The 20,625-nt window shown below is 41.7% G+C and overlaps 1 protein-coding gene across 1 annotated transcript; it reads left to right on the top strand.

The window, feature by feature from the left end:
* The first annotated feature begins 2,657 nt into the window (after window positions 1-2,657).
* Window positions 2,658-11,743, top strand: LOC134637433 (transcriptional repressor scratch 1-like). The gene is made up of 2 exons (XM_063487854.1): window positions 2,658-3,628; window positions 7,513-11,743. Exons 1-2 carry the CDS (start codon window positions 3,514-3,516, stop codon window positions 8,238-8,240), a joined length of 843 nt encoding a protein of 280 aa, XP_063343924.1. The 5' UTR covers window positions 2,658-3,513; the 3' UTR covers window positions 8,241-11,743.
* The last annotated feature ends 8,882 nt before the right edge of the window (window positions 11,744-20,625 follow it).

The raw sequence follows: 20,625 nt of genomic DNA, 5'->3' as shown, positions 1-20,625 counted from the left end.
ATATTCCTCACAAATTAAAAACCTCCCTAAAAATAAAGTATGGCGCTGTTAGCGAAGTGTGAGGATGACAGCAAACAGAGAACACCCAGAGCTTTCCACTTTTGGCTACAGTTCACACTCATGTACTTTGCAGTGAAATATCTTTAGAAATTACTCTCACTTCCTGGGTCTGATACAGACACAATGAGTGACGCCTAGCATGCTTTGGCATTTGAATTAAGAGTAAAACTAATTTTCAAAATGCCGAATGTCAATTAATACTTAATCTAAACACAGGAAGCACTTTAAACCTTTATGCATGAGTCTTAAGTGTGCCTGTGTGTACTGAGACCTGTTTCAGTGCATCGGATGTGTGTGTGTGTGTGTGTGTGTGTGTGTGTATGTGTGTGTGTCTTATTAGTCCATATGTGTTTGTCAGTGTGTATGTGTGTGTACCCACATATCCACTAGTGATGATGAAACACATTGTTAATGTTGTGGGTTATTTTAGTCGACTGACAGTTGTTGTAGAGGGTGTTGTGTGTGCATGTGTGAGGCCAGTTGTGTGTGTGTGTGTGTGTGTGTGTGTGTGTGTTTAATTGGACCTCCCTGAGCCAGTCTCCAGGTGACGGAACTCATCTGCTCTTTCCCTGATTAAGGACAACAGATGGACACACACACACACACACACACACACACACACACACACACACACACACACACACACACACACACACAATCCACAGAATGCTTTCACAGTCATGATTTATCATCAAAAAATACTGAACACACAGACTGCACTGGTCACATAGGCTGTAATCAATATAAGGTGCACATACAAACAAGTCACACCAAACCACCTTGAACTTCTGCACACTTATTTTTGCTCACATGACTCCTCCGGTCCCTAGATATCCATCCACTGAGCTCAAACAAGCTCTTATCATCACTGCAAACAAAGAAAATAAACCCCTCCTTCTCCAAATCTGCCTCTCTAACTTGACATCCGTGTGCTGTCCTTCTCCATCTGTCTGTCTGACAGAGATTATGAGTTAATTTACTTCAAAAGAAAGATTGAAGATTAAAAAAAAAGTCTTAGTCAAGGATGATCCTCATAACTAAAAAAAATAAATATCCGACAAAAATCCCTTTTGTTACGTTTCTGTCATTAGACATAAATAGTCTAAATCTTTAATATTTATCTGGCGAATAATTTTTTCTCACATGTTTATATTCCTCAAATAAAATAGTTTTGGAGCTGAGAACCAGAACAGTACTATTAATCTAATAATGACAATGCGATAATGCAATATTTTTCTCTGAATAGCAGATAGAGATGATTGAACACACATTAAAGCATTTATTAAGACAGTGATGTGTTTATTTAAATTTTAATTAATACCTTTGAAGCTAAATGTTTTTACCCTCAAATTTCCCACAGATTTTGGTTTAGGTGAAACCAAGTTTATGCAGACTGTATTACCACCAATAACCTCTAACACCAGTTATTAAAAGGACAAACTGGTGATCTTTAAGTGTGTTCTCTCTGGATCTGACTTATCCACTGAGCTCCCTCTAACCTGTAACAGATGTTTATCAACTTTCCAGCTGTTCACAAACTTAAAGCAACGCTTTACCTTTAATCTTAGACATTTGCAATTGCATTTAGGCCAAAAGCAACACAGCAGTGTGTAATTATTGTGTCAGCCCATGCAAAGCCACATTTTAGATCATGCATGACACTCAAATTTAAAACACTGGACTGCCTAATTGAAATGATGACTTTCCCCTCTTCCACTTCACAGTGGAATAACTTGAATTAATCTCATACTCAGGGAACATGAAAAATCTGAATACATGTGATTCATTCATCTTAAAAGATCGCTGTTGTTATTACATAATATCGACATCTTGCAGGAAAAGTTTTCAGTGAACCCGGTGTGACCCTGGAGCTGACAGTACTCTACCTTCAGCCACTGTAAAACACTCCATTTGGTCTGCAACCATTTGCCTTCGGGGCGACATTAATGATAATTAGTAGGCTCTCAGCATGCTAGTTAATATTCCGCCGTAAAATCCATGTGATGGGAAAGGAAAGAGAGAGAGAAAGAAAAGATACAATATGCTCAAATGTAGGGGGAGACCCAAAAAGACGAAAGTACATGGACTGCTAAGAATCGTGCACAATGGGACAATATTTAAAATTCGTGTTACACTCCGCGATAGCGCAATCAAATCGATGAGAGCTTAAAAAACCATAACAATAATTTTCAGTCTTATCTCCTCAAAACATGGCGTCTCTCTCTCTCTCTCTCTCTCTCTCTCTCTCTCTCTGTCTTTCACACACACACACACACACACACACACACACACACACACACACACACACACACACACACACACACACACACACAAATGAAGAGAAGGGGAGAAAGGAGAATGAAAGACAGAGAAAGAAGGGGGGGTGATAACAGCTTCAATAAATCATCCGGGCCAGTCGCCGCTCCCCGGGGATGTGGGATGGATTAAATTAAGCACTCCTTCTACTCGTGCGTCTATCCATCCCCCCCATCTCTCTCTCTCTCTCTCTCTCTCTCTCTCTCTCTCTCTCTCCCTCTCTCTCACTGCGCCGTATAAATGCCAACAGCTGATCGCGAGACGGCACACTCACGGGAACACCTCGCGGAAGCTGCAAAGAGAGAGACGAGGGGAAGAGAGAGAGAGAGAGAGAGAGAGGGATACAGAGAGGAGAGAAAGAAGGGATGCTGTTGATGTATCCGTCCGCAGGGAGTCTTACTGTGATTTCTTTCTTCTTTTTTTTTCTTACCGGCCTGAGTGGTCGTCATCAGGTGGAATAAAGGACTAATTTCTCTGGCAAAGAGGGGAGGACGAGGTGTCCGACCGTTTTTTTCTCTTACTGAAAAGCTTCCAAAAATTATCCTTCAATTTTCCCTCTTGTTTTCTTCGCATCCCTCCCTCCCTCCTCCTCCTCCTCCTCCTCTCCCTGCTCCATCTCCTCTTCCTCTTCTTTAAAGAGGCCCGAGCGCGTTGCGGGGTGTCTTCCATCGCCTGTTTCGTTTATTTATTTATTTATCTCCCCTGACTGCTCGCGAGCCCTCTGTCCCCTGGTCTGCAGCCTTCCCGCGAGCTCAAAAGAGCACGAGGCAACCCCTTCGCCTCCCCCGTACCCCCTCCCCGCGCCTCGGAGGGAGCTGTCCGGTGCTGAAGTTGCATTTCTTTCCTCCTGTGCGCGAGGACTAAACGGGGCGGACAGACGACAGCGAGAGAGACCGGAGCAGAAGAGGAAGAACACACAAGCGCTTGTTGATCGTCAACTCTTTCACCGGATCAATTCAAGGCTCGCGCTTTCTCCCCAATCTGAAGACAATCTTCCCCTGGCCCGCCGGTCTGATTGGTGTGTCACAGGCGAATCACCACGCTGGCCTGCCTGTCGGCGATCGGCTGTGTTTGCGAGTGTGTGTCGTTGTGTTTGTGAGTGCGTGTGTGTGCGCAGCTTGTCGGTGTCTCACCACCATGCCAAGGTCTTTCCTGGTAAAAAAGGTGAAACTGGATGATTTCTCCACCGGGGCGGATCTGGAGAACGCCTACCGGCACAGGACAGACCTCAGCCTGCGGCTACATGACAAAGGTAGGTCATGCAGCCTACACAGCGCGCACTAACAGGTGTCTCGGAAGAAAATCGATTTCACAGAGGAGGAGGTTGGCGAAGGTGGGAACATGTTTCCGAAATAAGACTGAGACTTCAACAGGATTTACCTGTTGTGCCTTAAAGGGATTCCCTCCTGTGATTGGTCGTTAAAAATTGACCCTAGGGCTTGATACACCGGTGCACATTCCTGCCAAACAATAACTATAAAATGTAAGCGTGAACTCAGAGTGTATCAGCACAGCTTTTCTTTTTTTCTTCACCTTTTATCTTGCGTAGCATCATCTAACATCAATAACCTCTGAAACTTATTGCAGAGTGGCTGGCTACCTGTGGGGTGATGTGGGTGTAATCAAGGCAGATAATTACAAAACATCAGACAGCATAGAGTTACCACACGCTTGTTACTTTTCTCACGGGTAATAAAAGCTTCAAAGCCCTCCACTAATCAGCGCATTGAAAAATATCAAAGTGGAGCAAAGCGTTATCAATAGCACAGACTGTGAAAGAATTGCATGCTGCTTCACTTCTGCAAAAGAGCTCAGACAGTAAAACACAGAAGACCTGTCAATCTCATAAAACTATGCATTCTGATAACTGGATGTTACCACACCGCACAGTCTAAGACTTTATTTACCGGAGTACATAAGTTACATTATCCTCGGTCGAAGCGTTTGGGCTCAACTCTCGGAGTTGAGCTGCCGCCGAAGCGAAAAGGTCACTTGTGAAATCAACTAAATCAAGCGCGTCGCATGTTTCATCGATTCTGGCTTACACCCAGCGGGGTCTTTCTCTCCCTTCGCAGTGTAAGTAAGGTTAAACGAGACAGAAACGGGACAGTGGTTATTCATATCGAGCTCACTTTCAGTTGGTTTTAGTCGAAACCCTTTGCGGTTATGCTTCTGCAAGCTCGGGGTGATGTTTGAGATGCACAAGAGCTGCCTCCCATGTAGCTCTGAGTTTGCAGAAAATAATCTGATGGAACACCGTGGTTATCTCCTGATAAGTGTATATATATATGTGTGTGTGTAAAAGCTGCATAATGGTCTTCTGACATAAGTCTTCACCTTCGCCTGCAGGTGAAGCGCACACATCGTTTTAACATCCTTTATATAACAACGTTGTCTTGTAAAACACTCTAACAGGTTTTTAGTGTTTCCCTGAAACATTGCTTTCTTCTTTGCATATAAAATGAGTCTCATCTCAGGCTCATCTTTCGACGTTGTGCGTGGCCCTTCCCCCTCGTGCTCTGTACAGGTGTGCCTGTCCCAGTTTTGCAGTGTTGGCAGATTTCTGCACCGTGGCTATGACGCTGTAACTGTTGAATGTGGATGCATTTCTTCTCTTATACCATTTTCAGATGTTTCTTTAGAAACGTGAGGGTGACTTTTGTAATTATCCCGAAAAGACTCAAAATGATTGGCTGTTTTGTGCTCCTCCAAAGCTGCAAACTTCCACACAACCTGCAACTATGTGCGTCACATTTTACAGGGGAAAGAAAAGAAAGAGAGCAATGCCTCTGCCCGTGTAGACCGCATGACTCCCGCCCCAGTGTCATCCACAGGCTAACATGTGCGTCCCATGCGCGGACCTGTCTGTGATTCTCAGCACGTAAAGCAAGAAAGCTGTCAGCGATGTATTTATGACGTCGAAGTTAACAAGCCCTGCTAAGTCTCACACGCCATCAGCCGCCTGTTCAGCCTGTCCCGTCCACCTTTTGTCTCCATCCCTAACATGCGATGTTAACAGCTTAATGCAGCTTCTACATGGCTCGGAGCAGAGTCAGCCCACAGCAGAACGCAGTGTTGGGAACAACCTTCTGCTTGAACGAACCGGCTTTGGAATAATTTATGTCCCGCCCTGCGTTCTGTGAGTGAATGATGTGACGGGACGTTGTAGTGGATGTTACATGGCTGTGATCATACGTGGAGAGATAGAATATGTGCGTCACATGGAGCTTGTTGCTTGTTCTTTACCGAGACCACATAAGTAATGAGCACAGGAATTTACGACGCAGGTGTCCTAAAACCTGTGGTCATTATTTCGTGCTTTCATCATAATAACAGCATCTCAAAAACATTGATTAGTTGGATCTTATCTTATAGGTTAGTTATTGTTCCGGTTCATTTTTACACTCTATTATGTGTTGAACCTAATGTGTTTCTATTGATAGTTTTTGTTGGAGCAGCTTGATATAAGCTCAGATAATATTGCCACTATTAGCTTGTCTTCAGGGACAATTAAGGATGAATTGGAGCTATTAGCTTATCCAACCTGTGGATCCATATTAAAAATATAAACAGCAGTGTACAACAAGTGCATACTGACAAATGTATTGATTTACGCTTAAATCTAAAAATGTATGACCCATTTGTTTATATATAATGCTGGTTAGTACACACTAAAGAAGTACATATGCATTACTGTACACATAAGATTTGAATGAGCGTTATTTTTCTCCAAAAATGCATCAATCATCAGGGAACAGGAGCTTAAGCTGACTGTGCTGTGTGTCCCTGTACAGCTTTTGAATGGATTCCTGTAATTAAAGCCTGTCCTCCAAGTCATCAACTCCACAGATTTGTGAAACAAAGAAAAGAAACACTACACCACAAGCCGGTACTGCAGGCCTGCAGTCATCGTGCCCCTGACACGCACTGCACTGGATCTGTCCGTGGTGCTGATGCTCATTTTCACACGCTAAATCAGCTCTCTCGAGTTCAGGGTCAGCTTGTGTGCGTTTACCATTTACAGAAGAAGTGTCTTGACTGCAGCCTTTGATGGCTAAGGGAAATGTATTGCTGAATTATCCGTGAACAAACCCTAACCCTGCAGACCCTTTCAATACACCGCTAAGGTCCACAGTTATGCAGGCAAGTGACTAACGCTCAGTATTTTAAAATGTCTATTCACATTTTTTTACGTGCAGCTCCTGTTGCTGCTGATCAGCTGTTTGTGAGCTGATTACAGAGACTGTCATATCTGCAAGACAAATGCAGGGATCTGACTTGGCCACAGATGTGGCAGTATTACGGTGGTGTGCTCACTCACATTTGAAAAGCCTCTTAAAATCTATATCTCTACATTTAGAGTGAGATGAGGAATAGATCTTACTGTTGCCTTATGTTTCACATACTTTGGTGCCATATGTGGTTTTATTTAAAAGAAAATTCAAATTGGTTTTTCATCAAATATAATACAGTAACACCTGTCATGTCACTGTTTTTTTGTTGTTGTTGCCCATAACACTTGGTGGAGGCTTTCTTGTGTTTCTACAGTAACATGTCAGCAACAAGTTACTGGTGGGATGAACCAGCTGTTTGAAATATTTATCCCATCTCTATGTCTTTATTATAAACATAAATGCACTCGAGTGGGAAGAAGATTCAGGGGAAAACATCACACAGCTGTGTAAAGCCAGCTGTATATCACAAATGGCATATTATAATAGTTTGCATCAGTGAGTAAGCGCTTATTTAATTCCACCAATTCAGATTGTGTAATTCTGGTCAGCGTACTGAATCTCTGTCATTACTGTATCTGTACTGAAAGATAAGCTTGTTTAGCAGGCTACAGCAGTTTAATGCTAATCTGGACTTATTCATGTGTTTCCTGCAGTTTTCTCCACGTGCAGGAATTAATGCCTTCACATTTCCTGTTGGTATGGGTCTCTCTGTGATCATAGAAAATGTTTTGCCACCTTAATCTTAACATAGCAGTTTCTTTACTACCTATCAAGTTATGTCAATAGGGGCACCAGTAACTAATGTTTTGGTCAAGTCCTGTACACCACTAAATTTCCATACCATGTTAAGATGAGCTCTCTTTTCAATATGCTAATACTGTTGTCTGTTTTCTCTTAACAGCTGGTTACATCAGTGACTACATCAGCCCTGTTGTGTACGATGGTGAGAGTGACAGCGGCATCAAGGTCCCCTCTCCTGATCCTCTCTACGACGGTATCCACAGTGACTATGGGGCTCCCGACTCTGAGTCTCCTGACAGCCCTGGCTCAGAACTCACAGATGGTTATATCAATGGAGATGCTGCAGTGAGCGAGGGTTACACAGTCGATGCCTTCTTCATCACCGATGGCCGCTCGAAGAGGAAAGCTCTCGGCAGCCCCAGGACCATCCAGAGGCACACCTGTAACGAGTGCGGCAAAACCTATGCCACGTCTTCCAACTTGAGCCGGCACAAACAAACGCATCGCTCGCTGGACAGCAAGCTGGCAAAGAAATGCCCGACCTGCGGGAAGGTGTACGTGTCCATGCCCGCCATGGCCATGCACCTGCTCACTCATGACCTCAAGCACAAGTGCGACGTGTGCGGAAAGGCGTTCAGCCGACCTTGGCTTTTACAGGGCCACATGCGCTCGCACACAGGGGAGAAACCGTTTGGGTGCGCCCACTGCGGGAAGGCCTTCGCAGACCGCTCGAACCTGCGCGCTCACATGCAGACCCACTCGGCCTTCAAACACTTCAAGTGCAAACGCTGCAACAAGACCTTCGCGCTCAAGAGTTACCTGAACAAGCACTATGAGTCTGCCTGCTTCAAAGGCCCCTTCTCTCCTCTCGGCCCCCTAGATGCATGACCCCCCATGTAGATCAAACGAGACAAAACTGCAGACGTGAATTACAATTACCCTTACAGACTTAACTGCAGACACAAACAATATATTTTTGGGTCAGAATATGACCTTGCTTTCCCTCCTCACCCCTCTTCACTGGCCCTCTGCCCCCTCCCCCGCCTCGCCTCCCTTGGAGCCTATTCGTGATAATGAATATGATGAAGATAGCACAATTTTTTTCTCCTTGAGATTTGCCCACTTAAGGATTTAACTGATCGACGCATGCACTTCCTCAAAAAACAAAAAACAAAAACAAAACTCTTCACGTCCTCTTCCTCTGTCCATTGAGGATGGAGACATTAATACTAACACGGCTTCCTCCTGGCTTCTAAATACAGTATGACTCCGTATATTTTGGAAAAAGGGATGACGATGAGGATGACGACAAAGACAATAGTAAGCCTATAGCTACTAGTTTCCTCCCTGCACTCAAATGCAGTGAAAGGTTTTTCATTCTGATTTTGTTTCTTTTTTGGAAGAATTATAGTAATAATAATAGTAATAATAATGATAATAATGCTCTGCTGCACCAAGTGACCATATTCTCTCCACTACTGAGGTCAAAATACTATTTATTTATTTATTGATTTATTTATTTTGACATTTCTTTTTTCTTTTTTATGTGTTTATACTTGATTTGATAACAATGAAAAGTGTTGCCATTTATTTGTTGCACTTTAATTTCTGTATATGTATGTAGGATATTTGCCAACCTCTTTTTACCACTACAGGCCAAAGCATATGTCACTTTTTTGAGTACTATTTTTTCCTATTATGTTGTTAATACCTTTTTTCTTATTAACGTTATTGCATGCAAAAAAAAAGAAAAAAGAAAAAAATTATGAAAACCTATGCCAACATCATAAAAAGCTTATGATTTTTGCCAAAATCCTATAGCTAGAACCCGAGGGCAATATTATTATTTTTTTCTCTTGGAGCCTCCATAGGACTCTTTAAAAGCAATAATCACTTAATGCATGGTATTTTATGATGAAGTTATGAAGTATTACCTACTACTGTATAGCAGTTTAAAAATCAGGTATGTTTTACTTCACCTATAGTCATAAACAGAAAAAATACTAATATTACAGACATCAGGGAACATGCCAATGTAGTGTTAGAGTATCAAAAAGAAAAGTCCTGTCTTTCCTCTCTTGTTATGCACTGCCTGCCTCTTAGTGAGTAGAACTAATGTAGGATGTAGACTAGAGAGGCTGGGATCAGCTGCCTGCTGGGTGAGAGGCCTATTGTAGGATAACTACTGTATGACCCTGACTGCCCTGCTCTGCGCTAGCTCTAGTGATTCAATTGTTAACAAAAACAAACAAGGCCTTACTTTGGCTCAGGCCTTTTCATTATACTTAGATTGGATAATTGGCCATACATCAAAATTCAGTGGTTTACTGATGTTTATGAGATGGCAAAATGACACTTAAATGTGTTTAAACAGTATTTCCTGTCACAGTCGGCCAAGTTTAATAACACCAATTTTATCTTTATGTTAAGGTTAAAATAGCAATCAGATTGGATAAATATGCAATAAGATATTCATCACCCTTAATTGACAGCTAGCATATATGACATGCAGCTGCTATCTGTTAACAACAAAGTTTAGTTGAAGTTGAACCAAAGTCGACTTCAGCCGAAATGCAATTACTCATCTGCTCTTCCGGTTCGCTTCCAACCCATAAAGCGTGCTTTCTTAAACCACAGGAACAGCATGCACTTTAGCTTGATGGTCTGATTGCAGCTTAGCTACAACTGTTGTAGATACACCAGACTGAGTCCTGATTATTCTGCAGTAGGCCCCACTCACCCCTACTGGGCCAACTGAAGGGTAACTCTAAGATCGAGAAACCTACGGACAGGCTAACTTTAATCAACCCCGACCCCATGGAAGATTTAACCTTTAATCTAGGTGGTCAATACCAGTGTTGCTGAACCCAGTTCTCTGCAGCTCAGAAACCTTTTCTACAGATTCATGGAGCTTCCCAGGAGACAGACTGAGGACACACAGATTTGCACAGGAAAATGTTTGCGTGTTCATCATAAAATGCAGCACGTCGACATCGTAATCTCGCATAGAAACATAAACATGGGTGCACAGATGCATGGGTGCACGTCCTCACATGTGAGCACACGGTGCCTGCTGACGAGCCATTTGGGGTGACTAAACTTTTGTGTACAGTGAAGCTTGAGCAATTAAAAAAATAGAACAGGTTTAATATTCAGATGTGAATCTTTAACAAACAAAGCTTTTTGTAATTGCAGTGCTTCCTCACACACTCAGTGTAAGTCCGGACTGGCTGGTATTGAAGACAGTTTATAAGGGCACACGGACAAAAGGACAGCACGGTTATGTGGATGCATTAGCTAAACTAATTTTTATCTCAGAGATGAATGATCAAAGGCAGCCATGGTTGATAATTTTATAAAGTCAAAAAGTCTACAGTTTGTGATAAATGCTTTGCTGCACAATAACACAATACAATACAATTATATTTTACAAAGAAACTTTTTTTAAAGGTAATATAAAGGAAGCACTTCTGTTGTGACTGAGGGAATCAGTGTGTGAGTCAGCAAATTGTAGGTCTTATCTCCTTTCTTGATGTATGAACTAGATTTGAGCTGCAATTACTTGAATTGTATCAGATGATTAGTCATAGCGCTCCAGTCTGTTATGGCTGAGCACTTTTGCCTTTTTATGTATGATTTTGGCCAAAATACCCAACAACAGTTATAAATACAAAATAGGCAAACAGCTGCAAAAACAGTGTTAAAAGCATGATTGCGATTCCCTTTACACAAAGAGAACAAAAGCATCACCTTTATTTTTCTACACACGTTTCTCAGACACTGATAGTAGACGTAAGAATAGGACAAAAAAGGTATGATCTCTGCAGTTTCTCTAACTGTTTACTTATCCCAAATTGTATCATTGTCTATTAAAACTCTGGTTGAAACTTTGCACTGCAGTCTAAATGTATTAGGGCTAAAGTGGACGTGTGGCTGTTAAGTGGTTTTTAAAGGAGAAAGGATTCGTTTTGAGTCTGTTTGTCTGTGTGTCTGTCTCTGGCCAAGCTCCTGGTCTGGCCTCTTTAAGCACTTCCATTTTAGTCATCTCCACCCTAAAGAAAGTAGCACAATGAAACTAACTAGAATTCAGGTAGAGAAGAATTAAAAACCTTGTACTAGCTTGACCTCTCTTCTTTTTTGTATTTTCAAGTTAAAGAATGGTAATAAACCTAAATAATCATTTATTGCAAGAGGGTTTGTAAAGAATCCTTTGGATTGAGACATTTTTACTGCTGTATAGTGATATCTGACACACCTTACCTCAGGAGGGTTGGATCTCTGTTGCAGAGTGAGGACCTCCTGGGTTTTTTTGAGCCAGTATTCAGACAATGTAAGCACAATGAACACAAAGCATTTTGTGGCACTTCATAATAAAGAATAATCTTAACGAACCAAGGCAATTTGTTGTAGTCTGTGTCATGTCTTAAGAAATAAGTATTTCCTACTTTCCAAGATAATAGAAATCAGGAAGTAATTTGACCTGCAGGTAATGGACACTGTGTTAATTGATTTAGTTATTAAAATTCCTGTTAGCTTTTTTTCCTTCTTCAGTTCATGCTGTTGCAGTGAGTTTGCCTTTTAAGTCAGAAGAGTGCTCAGTTCATTTACATAGAAAAACACTTGCTCTGATTAAACAGCCCATACTTTGCATTAGCTTTGTCAATATTGTATGTTTAGACAGGCACTGGGCTAACATTAAACTCAAAGCTGACTTGATGGTTAAATATGTTCACCGTGATAATTCTGTATTAGGACCTTAAACACTTGTTAAGTAGGGAAATGTTGGACTTTTTTTTTTTCAGTAAGGCATTTGTTAATAACCTTATTGGATAAATCTAAGTCAAAGATAACAAAACAAACAAACCCTGATTGATGCTCAGAAGTATGTGATCCAAAATTATTTCCAAACCAGTGAGTAGACCCCTGAGGGAACAGAAAAAGCATGGATTTATAGATTACAGTCCTACATGTTTGAGACAGTAGTCTAGTCACTTTTCATCCCTAAAAAGTACTATGTGTGCTACTTTAACTCAAAGCTTTTGCAACGTAAACTGCAAATGTGACATCGCTGTTTTCATGTGCTGTGCTATGCCAGAATGAATCACATCACTTCCTTCCCTCAGCTTGTTTCATTCACGCTGGAAAAAATGCAAAAAAACCCAATCTGATTGTTTTATATTACATCTGTTTCTCTGATAATGGACAACACATTAAGCATGCACTACAGTACAGCTGCAGCTGTAAGTCTGCTCCACTGTATCAATCATGTGGTAGCTCATCCTTAAGTGAAGTAACAGTTCAGCCCCGATGTTTGCTCCTAGTAAGTACAGACACTCCAAATCTATTGTTGCTATGCCAACACCTGTGGTATCCAAGGCAATAAACTATCTACAGTATCTATAGTGGTAAACTACCTGAACTGCTTCAACAAAGACACAATGCAGAACCCTGCAGCTTTGTGGAGTATATTTGCCAACCCTAAACAGAAGATTGGTTTCTCAGCAGTTGTATGAAGACAGAAAAGTGACTGCCCACACCTATGAATCACCTTCTCCTCTCCCAACCTTGCCTTTCAACTTCCCCTCTGATCCTCTTGGCTTTCTCTTCCACCTCTGTGCCTCCTCTTCCTCCTTCTTAACATCTGGGTTTCCTTTCCTCCCCCCTCTCATCTCCCTCCCCTTCACCGGCATCACCTGTTTGCTTCTCTCACACATCTCTCTTCCTTCCCTTTTCACTTGTTCTCTACCATCCCTCTTCCTCCTGCCACCTCTCTTTTCTCTCTCCTGCCGAGTCAAACCAGGCCACCAGGCCTTTGAGGACCTGAAAGTCATTTAACTCCTGGTAGATAATAAGTCTTAGAATATAGCTCCTCTCAGATAATAAGCTTTATCACTTGATTGCTCTGCACGCTCCCTACTGTCTTTAGATTCATGTCCAGGGACCTACTCAAGCGAATCACACTATTTCCTCCCTGGCAAGTCAAATTAACACTGTGTGTGTGGGTGTGTGTGTGCATGTGTGTATCAACCACTACTTGTAACAGGAAGTGAAGGACTGCTGAGGGTGCAAAATAAAATCAAAATACCACAGGTTATATTCAAATAGTTCACATCTGATCTGTGAAAACTGTAGTTAAGTTTAAAGGTCTCCAGTAGTGACATTAACCTCTTCACTTAACCTCACGCTGACTTTAATTTCGATGGCATTTGATAACAGCGCAGAAACCTCCATGTCTACACCTGCCCTCTTTTCCACACTCTTTTACTTTCTTTGATGTCATCGTTTTTGCTGTCCACCTCCACCCGTCTTTCTCTCACATCGTTTAACTCTGTGAACCTTTCAACACTCCTATCCTCACAAAATGCACTTTGTCATTAGTATTTGACTTGATCACCATGTTGTTGATGCAGTCTATGTTAATTCTAATGCAAAAAGTGAACTAAAAATGATGACACTGTCAATTAACAATAGTATATCCAGTCAGAATGCGTGTACATTTTCTGACTTTTGTTTTGGAGAAACATACTGGGTCTGTCACCTCTTGCACCCAACTTATAGTGAAATGGCAATAAGACCAAATCAGTCTGGTGTCAGTTTGCAATTGAGTGGAATCAAGTTGGAGACTGTATGCAATCTGTTTGTGATAAGTGAAAATTGCAAATATGTTGACATACACAGAGAAATTCACACTTAACAGAAATTTGTTGGAATCTGTTTGTGTTTATAAATTACATGTCAATACTTTGTGAACCTTCACCAATCTGTCTGAGAGTGATTGCAGTGATTGGAGACCGGTTGCCTCCCACTACTCGACCTGTGGTCAGCCAGTGGTTGCAAACTCAGCTCAGTTGGTTAACTTGGAGTCGGTCGCTGAAAGTGAAAAAAACCTTTGTGATCTCTGGATAACCATCAATTTCTCCAAGTCCCACGGAGGTTGTCATCCTATTTTTCTTTCTAGTGTGTCCTGGCTGTAAAGGAAACTGTGCTTTGGAAGTTTTGCTGACTCATGCAGGTGTAAGATTAGTTCAGCGAGATCCAACTTGGATCAAAGGATTTTGCCAAATGTCCATCGTTAAAGAAAAACTCTCGGCCTGACCCGGACATTTAGAGTGAATCTAATTCCTCCGTGCTGTCTCCTGCAGAGCAGGTCACACCAGGTATCAGAGAGCAGAGATATTTAATAATGTGAGAAGCAGTGATATCACGGGTTTGTCTGTCGTGTGATCAGCTGCGGGAAATGTTTTGCAAGTTGAAAAAGTACAAATTTAACGAGCACATTATTCATCATTTCATTTCACTTCCTCCCATCTCATTCGTTATATGAGGTTGTGCAGTGATAAGTCCGGCTTCCTCTGGGTTCTGTGATGTCATCTGTTAAAACAGGCATCGTAATGTGCTTTATGAACTAAGTAGTGCCATGCTGTGCAGGGAAAACACTTATTAATTTAGAAAATGCCTTAAATGATGAACAAGCTGAAATGTGATCAGACCGAAAAATTTAGCTTCAACAGTATTTTTCATTTTGCTTTAGTGTGTTGCCCTGCACTTCTTAACTGAAGTCCAAATTAACTCTGTTGAATGTGATAAAGGAAATGTAAATATGCGCTATTCTTACAATGAAGGCATACTCATAACTGCTATGGGCAAAAAGATGAAGGCAGCATTGCTGTTCCTCAACTGATCTGATAAAAATTTGCAGTTTTTCTTTAATGCTACCTTTGTAATTGAGTTTTAGGCTCGAAATTTTAGAAGTGATCCTAATGAAACACACCCTCCCAGAGCTGCTACCATCATAAATGAGGCTATGTTGCACCACTTCGATATAATCCCATGCGGATACGGATAAATAAACAGTACGTGCATCTACTCCACAGATTAGATTTGCATCCTGCTTTATCAGCAGGCAAACAGTGAACAGTAAAATATCTGTATCCATGTAGCTACAGCTTCCCCACCCACTCGTGCACGTTGTCAAGAGCAAAGCGGTGTAGGACAGGGTTGTGAATGTTCTCACCACATCCGAGGCTATTTGTAGAAATGGCAGCTGTCATCAGAAACATCAACAGGCTGAGAAAAAGTGCTGTTCACAACTCTGGTAGGTGGAGGTGTAGATGGAACAGAGGGGAGATGTTGAGCTCAAATTTCTCAATTTATCACCAAGCAGTTAATGAAATGCAAAGCTGCAGAAAGGAGTTTCCTGTCATGACTTAGTGATTATGCCATTAGCAAAAATAAATATATACAGCAGACAATACTGATGTAGTGAGATAGCTGGGGAACGATTGCTTTCCTTGTTTCTCTTTCTTCTGTTCTTTTGCAGTTTTTTCTCATGCATGCTGCTGCAAACAGATAACATTTTATTATTATTTTTATATATTTCTAGATAGCTGACATACTGTGATAGCAGCTTTACACATTTATGCCATTATTATTAATGCTTTTTTGCGCCAAACAACAATATTCAGGCAAGAAAAACATATTTAAAACATTTGCAGGAGGAAACAGGATGGATGCTGCTAGGAAACCTAATAGCTAAAGAACCTCTTTCATATGTAAGATGCATTCAGGAGACACAGTGTGCAACGTATCTTACCTGTAGCTTGCGTACGTTACACAGTAGGGATGTTAAAATGTGAGTTCAACAGCTCTACTCAGTCGGATGGTTGCAGCGATATTGCGAGCACTCTGCATGTGTCTGTGTTTAAATTCTTTGTGCAGTCATGTGCATGTGTGTTCATCGTTGTTCGGCCAAAGGCGATGTGGTTCACTTACAGTGGATGATTTATTGTTTTAGCAAGAAGACAAAACTGCTCCAAGGACAGCTGCGGGGCCAGAAAATAAGTGAGCTGAAAAGGCAAGCCCGTATTATTTCTACAGCGGTGTCAATCAAATGGTTTCACTACCAAGCACAATGTGTCGGGCTGGTGACAGTCATGAAGACAGAAGGGAAAACTAAGCTCAAGTCCAACTAAAAGTCCAGACATCATCATGACATATGTTATTTGTAACTCCTAATTCCCAACTTCTGTGGTGCACTGCAGGCAGCACATCTGATGCGTCAGCAGCAGCGGTGCTTGCACTTACAGCGACGGGAGACGCCGATATGTTTTATTTATTGTTTAGCAGCCTGCTCTGAAATGTCCTTCACTCATTTACCGAAATGTATGTTTTTGTATACACGTATACATGCGCGACAACAGCATTTATTGTTTATTCTCTGAAGTTACATAAAGGATGTTAAGGTTGATTATTATTGCTCCATTTAATGCTACATTTAGAGACTCTGCAAGAACAAGGACACTTGCTGTTTCTCCTCGTTGTCGTGAGGAAACACAGCACAGCAATAATGCTGCTGTTTCTAAAGCCGCAATTACTAAAGCCATCATCATCTTGGGTGTTGGTTTAGCTCACTGGATATGAATCCACCCCAAGGCCTACCTTGTCCTGGTCTTTCCACTGTCCAGTTTATTTGAAAAAAACAAAACAAAAAAAGCAAACAAAAAACATGTTTTTTTTTTTAAAGTCATCATCATATTTGTTGACACATATAAGAGCTTCAAACATGATAATCTATGTTGCATTTAGCAGCAAGAGTGGCTGTGAAACTGTCTGTGACACTAGAATAAGCTCTGTTATTAGTTAAGTGATAGCAAAGCCCTTGATGAAGGAGCCACTTGTGGTGAAGCATGAATGGAGCAGCTGATGCCATGTAGGTGCTCTGCCTGAACACAATGCCTCATTAGCAAAGAAGTGCAAAAAAAATATGATGCTGAAAACACCACATAAAAAAATAACAAATTATTCATCATGTCACTCAAAAATTTATAAGAGTCTTTTATTTGACTTGGACACTGGAAGAGAGCACGGGCTTGCCTCTGAGCTGTGTAGTTAAGCAAATACTCCCTTAGAGAGAGCAAGAGGAGACAAGAGAAACGGGCAAAAGAGAAAGAGAGAAGGTGGGAGGAGAAAGAGGGAGAAGAGGAAATGAAACAGACACAGAGAGAAAGCACTTAGGGAGCTGAGCAGAAAGAGAGAGGGAGAGAGAGAAAGAGACCGAGTGAGTGGGCAAGAGAGAGACAGAGAGGGAAGGAGGCGGGGTGGAGGGGTAGAGGTAGCTCGGGGAGGAGAGGAGGGAGACTTGACCCAGATTGGGAGCCTAACAGCAGCAACAGCAGCAGCTGAGTGAGCTGGTGAATGTTTAATAGCGGCAACCACTTGCACGCTGACACACATACACATGCACACATCCATCCACCCCCACACACAGAGAAACACACAGACACTGTTGACTAGGACTCTTGTTGCTGGAGTTAAGCTTGCGCCTGTTGAATCACTTTACAGTATGTGGAATGAAAAGAACAAAAACCCCTACCATGCACCGGATTTACTGGTGATACTGGTGGGTGAGGCTGTAAGCGGAGCCCACATCTGGTTCTGCAGGAGCACAGGAATCAGACTCAACGTGGAAATCTTCCACCCAACATTTGCAACATTATGGTATTTAAATATTTATTTTTTGTTATCAGCACTCTATTAGCTGCCCAGAAAAAGAACAGAACAGTGAGGATGGTGTTTGTCAAATCCCCCCCCCAGCCCCACCACCACCACCACCACACCCCACAGTGAATTTGCAATGCTTTCTGTTTGCATCTATAAAATGCATCAAATTGCATCATGGGATGGTCAGCAGAAGGCCGTTGAGAGTTTTTTCATTGTGTTATGGTGTCTTCTTTTTCACTAAAAGATAAAATTCACAGAATTCAGACACTGAAATAAAATGTTTATTGCTTTAAACTGGCAGCTTTCCTTCATTTTTTAATGCAAATTTAATGTAAGAGAAATCGAATCAGATCATTTAATCCACATGGGGTACCTGTGCTGTAAGTATTTTTTCTGCTATGACATTGAGTTACACACACGCACACATAGGGTGAGTCTATAGAGTCAGAGTGAAAGACGGCAACATAATGTCCTACATACCATCTGTGCATTAGTGTGCTTCTTGGACGGTTGCATTTCCAGAGATGGGAAGTTATCCTTCCAAATTTGGTGTGTTCACATGTGACATGTGGACCCAACACAGAGCTAAAACCGCAAGTCGACAGCTGTTTCTAGTATGTAATAAACAATTATTCCTTTATTTGACTTCCCATCACGGTTAAATGAAATCTCTTTTAATGCAATATAATAGGAAGCATGGAAATTTTAACAATTCATCAAAAGTTTCACAAGAACAGCCATGCATTTTGCTTTTGCCATGTATCTTACCTAGGGATGGGTACCGGTATCCGGTGCCATAATGGCACCGGTTTTGACATAAACGGTAGTAACCAGACTGAAACGCAGTGCACATTTTGGTGCTTTATTTCGGTGCTTTATTTTTTCCTGAGATGTCATACACTTTGGATTCTAGCCAATCATTTTACCTTTGCAAGCGTAGTAGGCGGGCCCAGGTACGTACGTTCTTTTAGAGCAGAGCTACAGATAAAAAAATGCCCAAGGCAAAGCGGTCAAAAGTCTGGCTGTACTTCACAGCAAAAGATGCAAACTCAGCAGCCTGCAACAAGTGCTTTAAGGTGATACTGTGCAAAAGAGGTAACACCTTGAATCTGATGAAACACCTGGCGATGCATAGCGTTTTTTTAAAAGCCGAGAAATGCGCCGTGTTTGATAGCTTGCTGCGAGACCTCAAACCGGGACATCTACTGCGGGTGTGGTGCCTGTTATCGGACCCGGAGTTAGCAACATCCCCCAAGAACCCGAAGAGGACAGTCCTGGCCCCTAGCCCTGCCAGTGTAACAGAAATGATGACGGATGATGATGGCAGCAGCAGCCGTTCTTCTCTGCGTGAGTAGCTTAATGTTGTTTGTGTGTAATTTACGTTGAGTAGGCTAACCACGTTATTAAATGAATGCATGTAAGATGAACTAGCAAACACCGTCGTAGTTTCATGTGGCTGTCTTCTTGTTTGACGGCAGATACTCCCTTCACCCTGGCCAAAAAGGCTAAAATGACCAGTGGGAAACAGCTAGACATGAGAGGTTTTTGGACAAAGTTTGTGTTTTTTTCCATTGTTTAAGCACTGCTTCCAGCCAAGAGTGATACAATATATGCCCTATAGCTGCAGAAGGCTAACATTGTTATCTTTTTACAAAATAACAGCATAACATGTGAGGTTTTTGGACAAAGTTTGTGTTCTCCATTCTTTAAGCACCGGTTTGAGCACCGGTACCGGTACTGGTATCGGATAAAACCTAAACGATACCCATCCCTAATCTTACCACATCATATCGATAACTCATCAAGTTGTAAGAGTTTCTCTAGCTTTTTGAACTGTTGTTTATTACAAAACATTATTTAGTATTAGCCAAAGATGTTACACAGCAGAACATTTTTACCTAAAGTCTTAGAAAAATAACAAATAACAGTAACAAAGTACACTTTATGCCAAAGGTATTCACTCATCAGCCCTCACATGCATATGAACTTGAAACATCCTATTCTTGATCCAGAGGGTTTGATATGATGTAGATAGTGAACCTCCATGAGGTTTAGAAGTGTGTTTATGGGAACTTTTGACCATTATTCCAGAAGCACATTTATGACGTCAGAGACTGATGTTTGACTAGAAGGCCTGGCTCACAGTCTCCACTCTAACTCATCTCAAAGTGTGCTATCAGATTGGGATCAGGACTCTGTGCAGGCCAGTCAAGTTCTTCCACACCAAACTCATTCATGTATTTACAGACCTTGTTTTGTGACTGGCTTGTAGTCTCTCCACCTCAGCATCCACTGACCCTGAGTTGCTGCCATTCCCAGTTGCTTCCACTTTGTTATTAAACCACTAACAGCTGACTGTGAAATGTTTAGCAGTGTGGAAATTTCATGCCTGGACTTGTTGCACAGGTGGCATCCTATCACGGTACCACGCTGGAATTCACTGAGCACTTGAGAGCAACCCATTATTTCACAAATATTTGTAGAAGCAGTCTGCATGCCTCGGTGCTTGATTTTATACACCTGTGACCGTGGGAGAGATTGCAACACCTGAATTTAATCATTTGTATACGTGAGTGAATACTTTTGGTAAATACTTTATCTGTCCTATCTAAGTGTGGCAGCGAGCCAGTATGCACATTACCAGTACCCTGAAACTGAAGCAGCTACATAAATGTCAGCCAGTTTTGATTATTGTCATTATTTACAGCTATTCCTACTTAAACATGTCAAAATGCCCAGCCTCTCCACACCTGTCTTAATATAATCTGAGGCA

This window comes from Pelmatolapia mariae, linkage group LG10_11 (assembly GCF_036321145.2).
Source record: "Pelmatolapia mariae isolate MD_Pm_ZW linkage group LG10_11, Pm_UMD_F_2, whole genome shotgun sequence".
Taxonomy (NCBI): Eukaryota; Metazoa; Chordata; class Actinopteri; order Cichliformes; family Cichlidae; genus Pelmatolapia; species Pelmatolapia mariae.
This window is presented reverse-complemented; position numbering and strand designations above follow the sequence as displayed.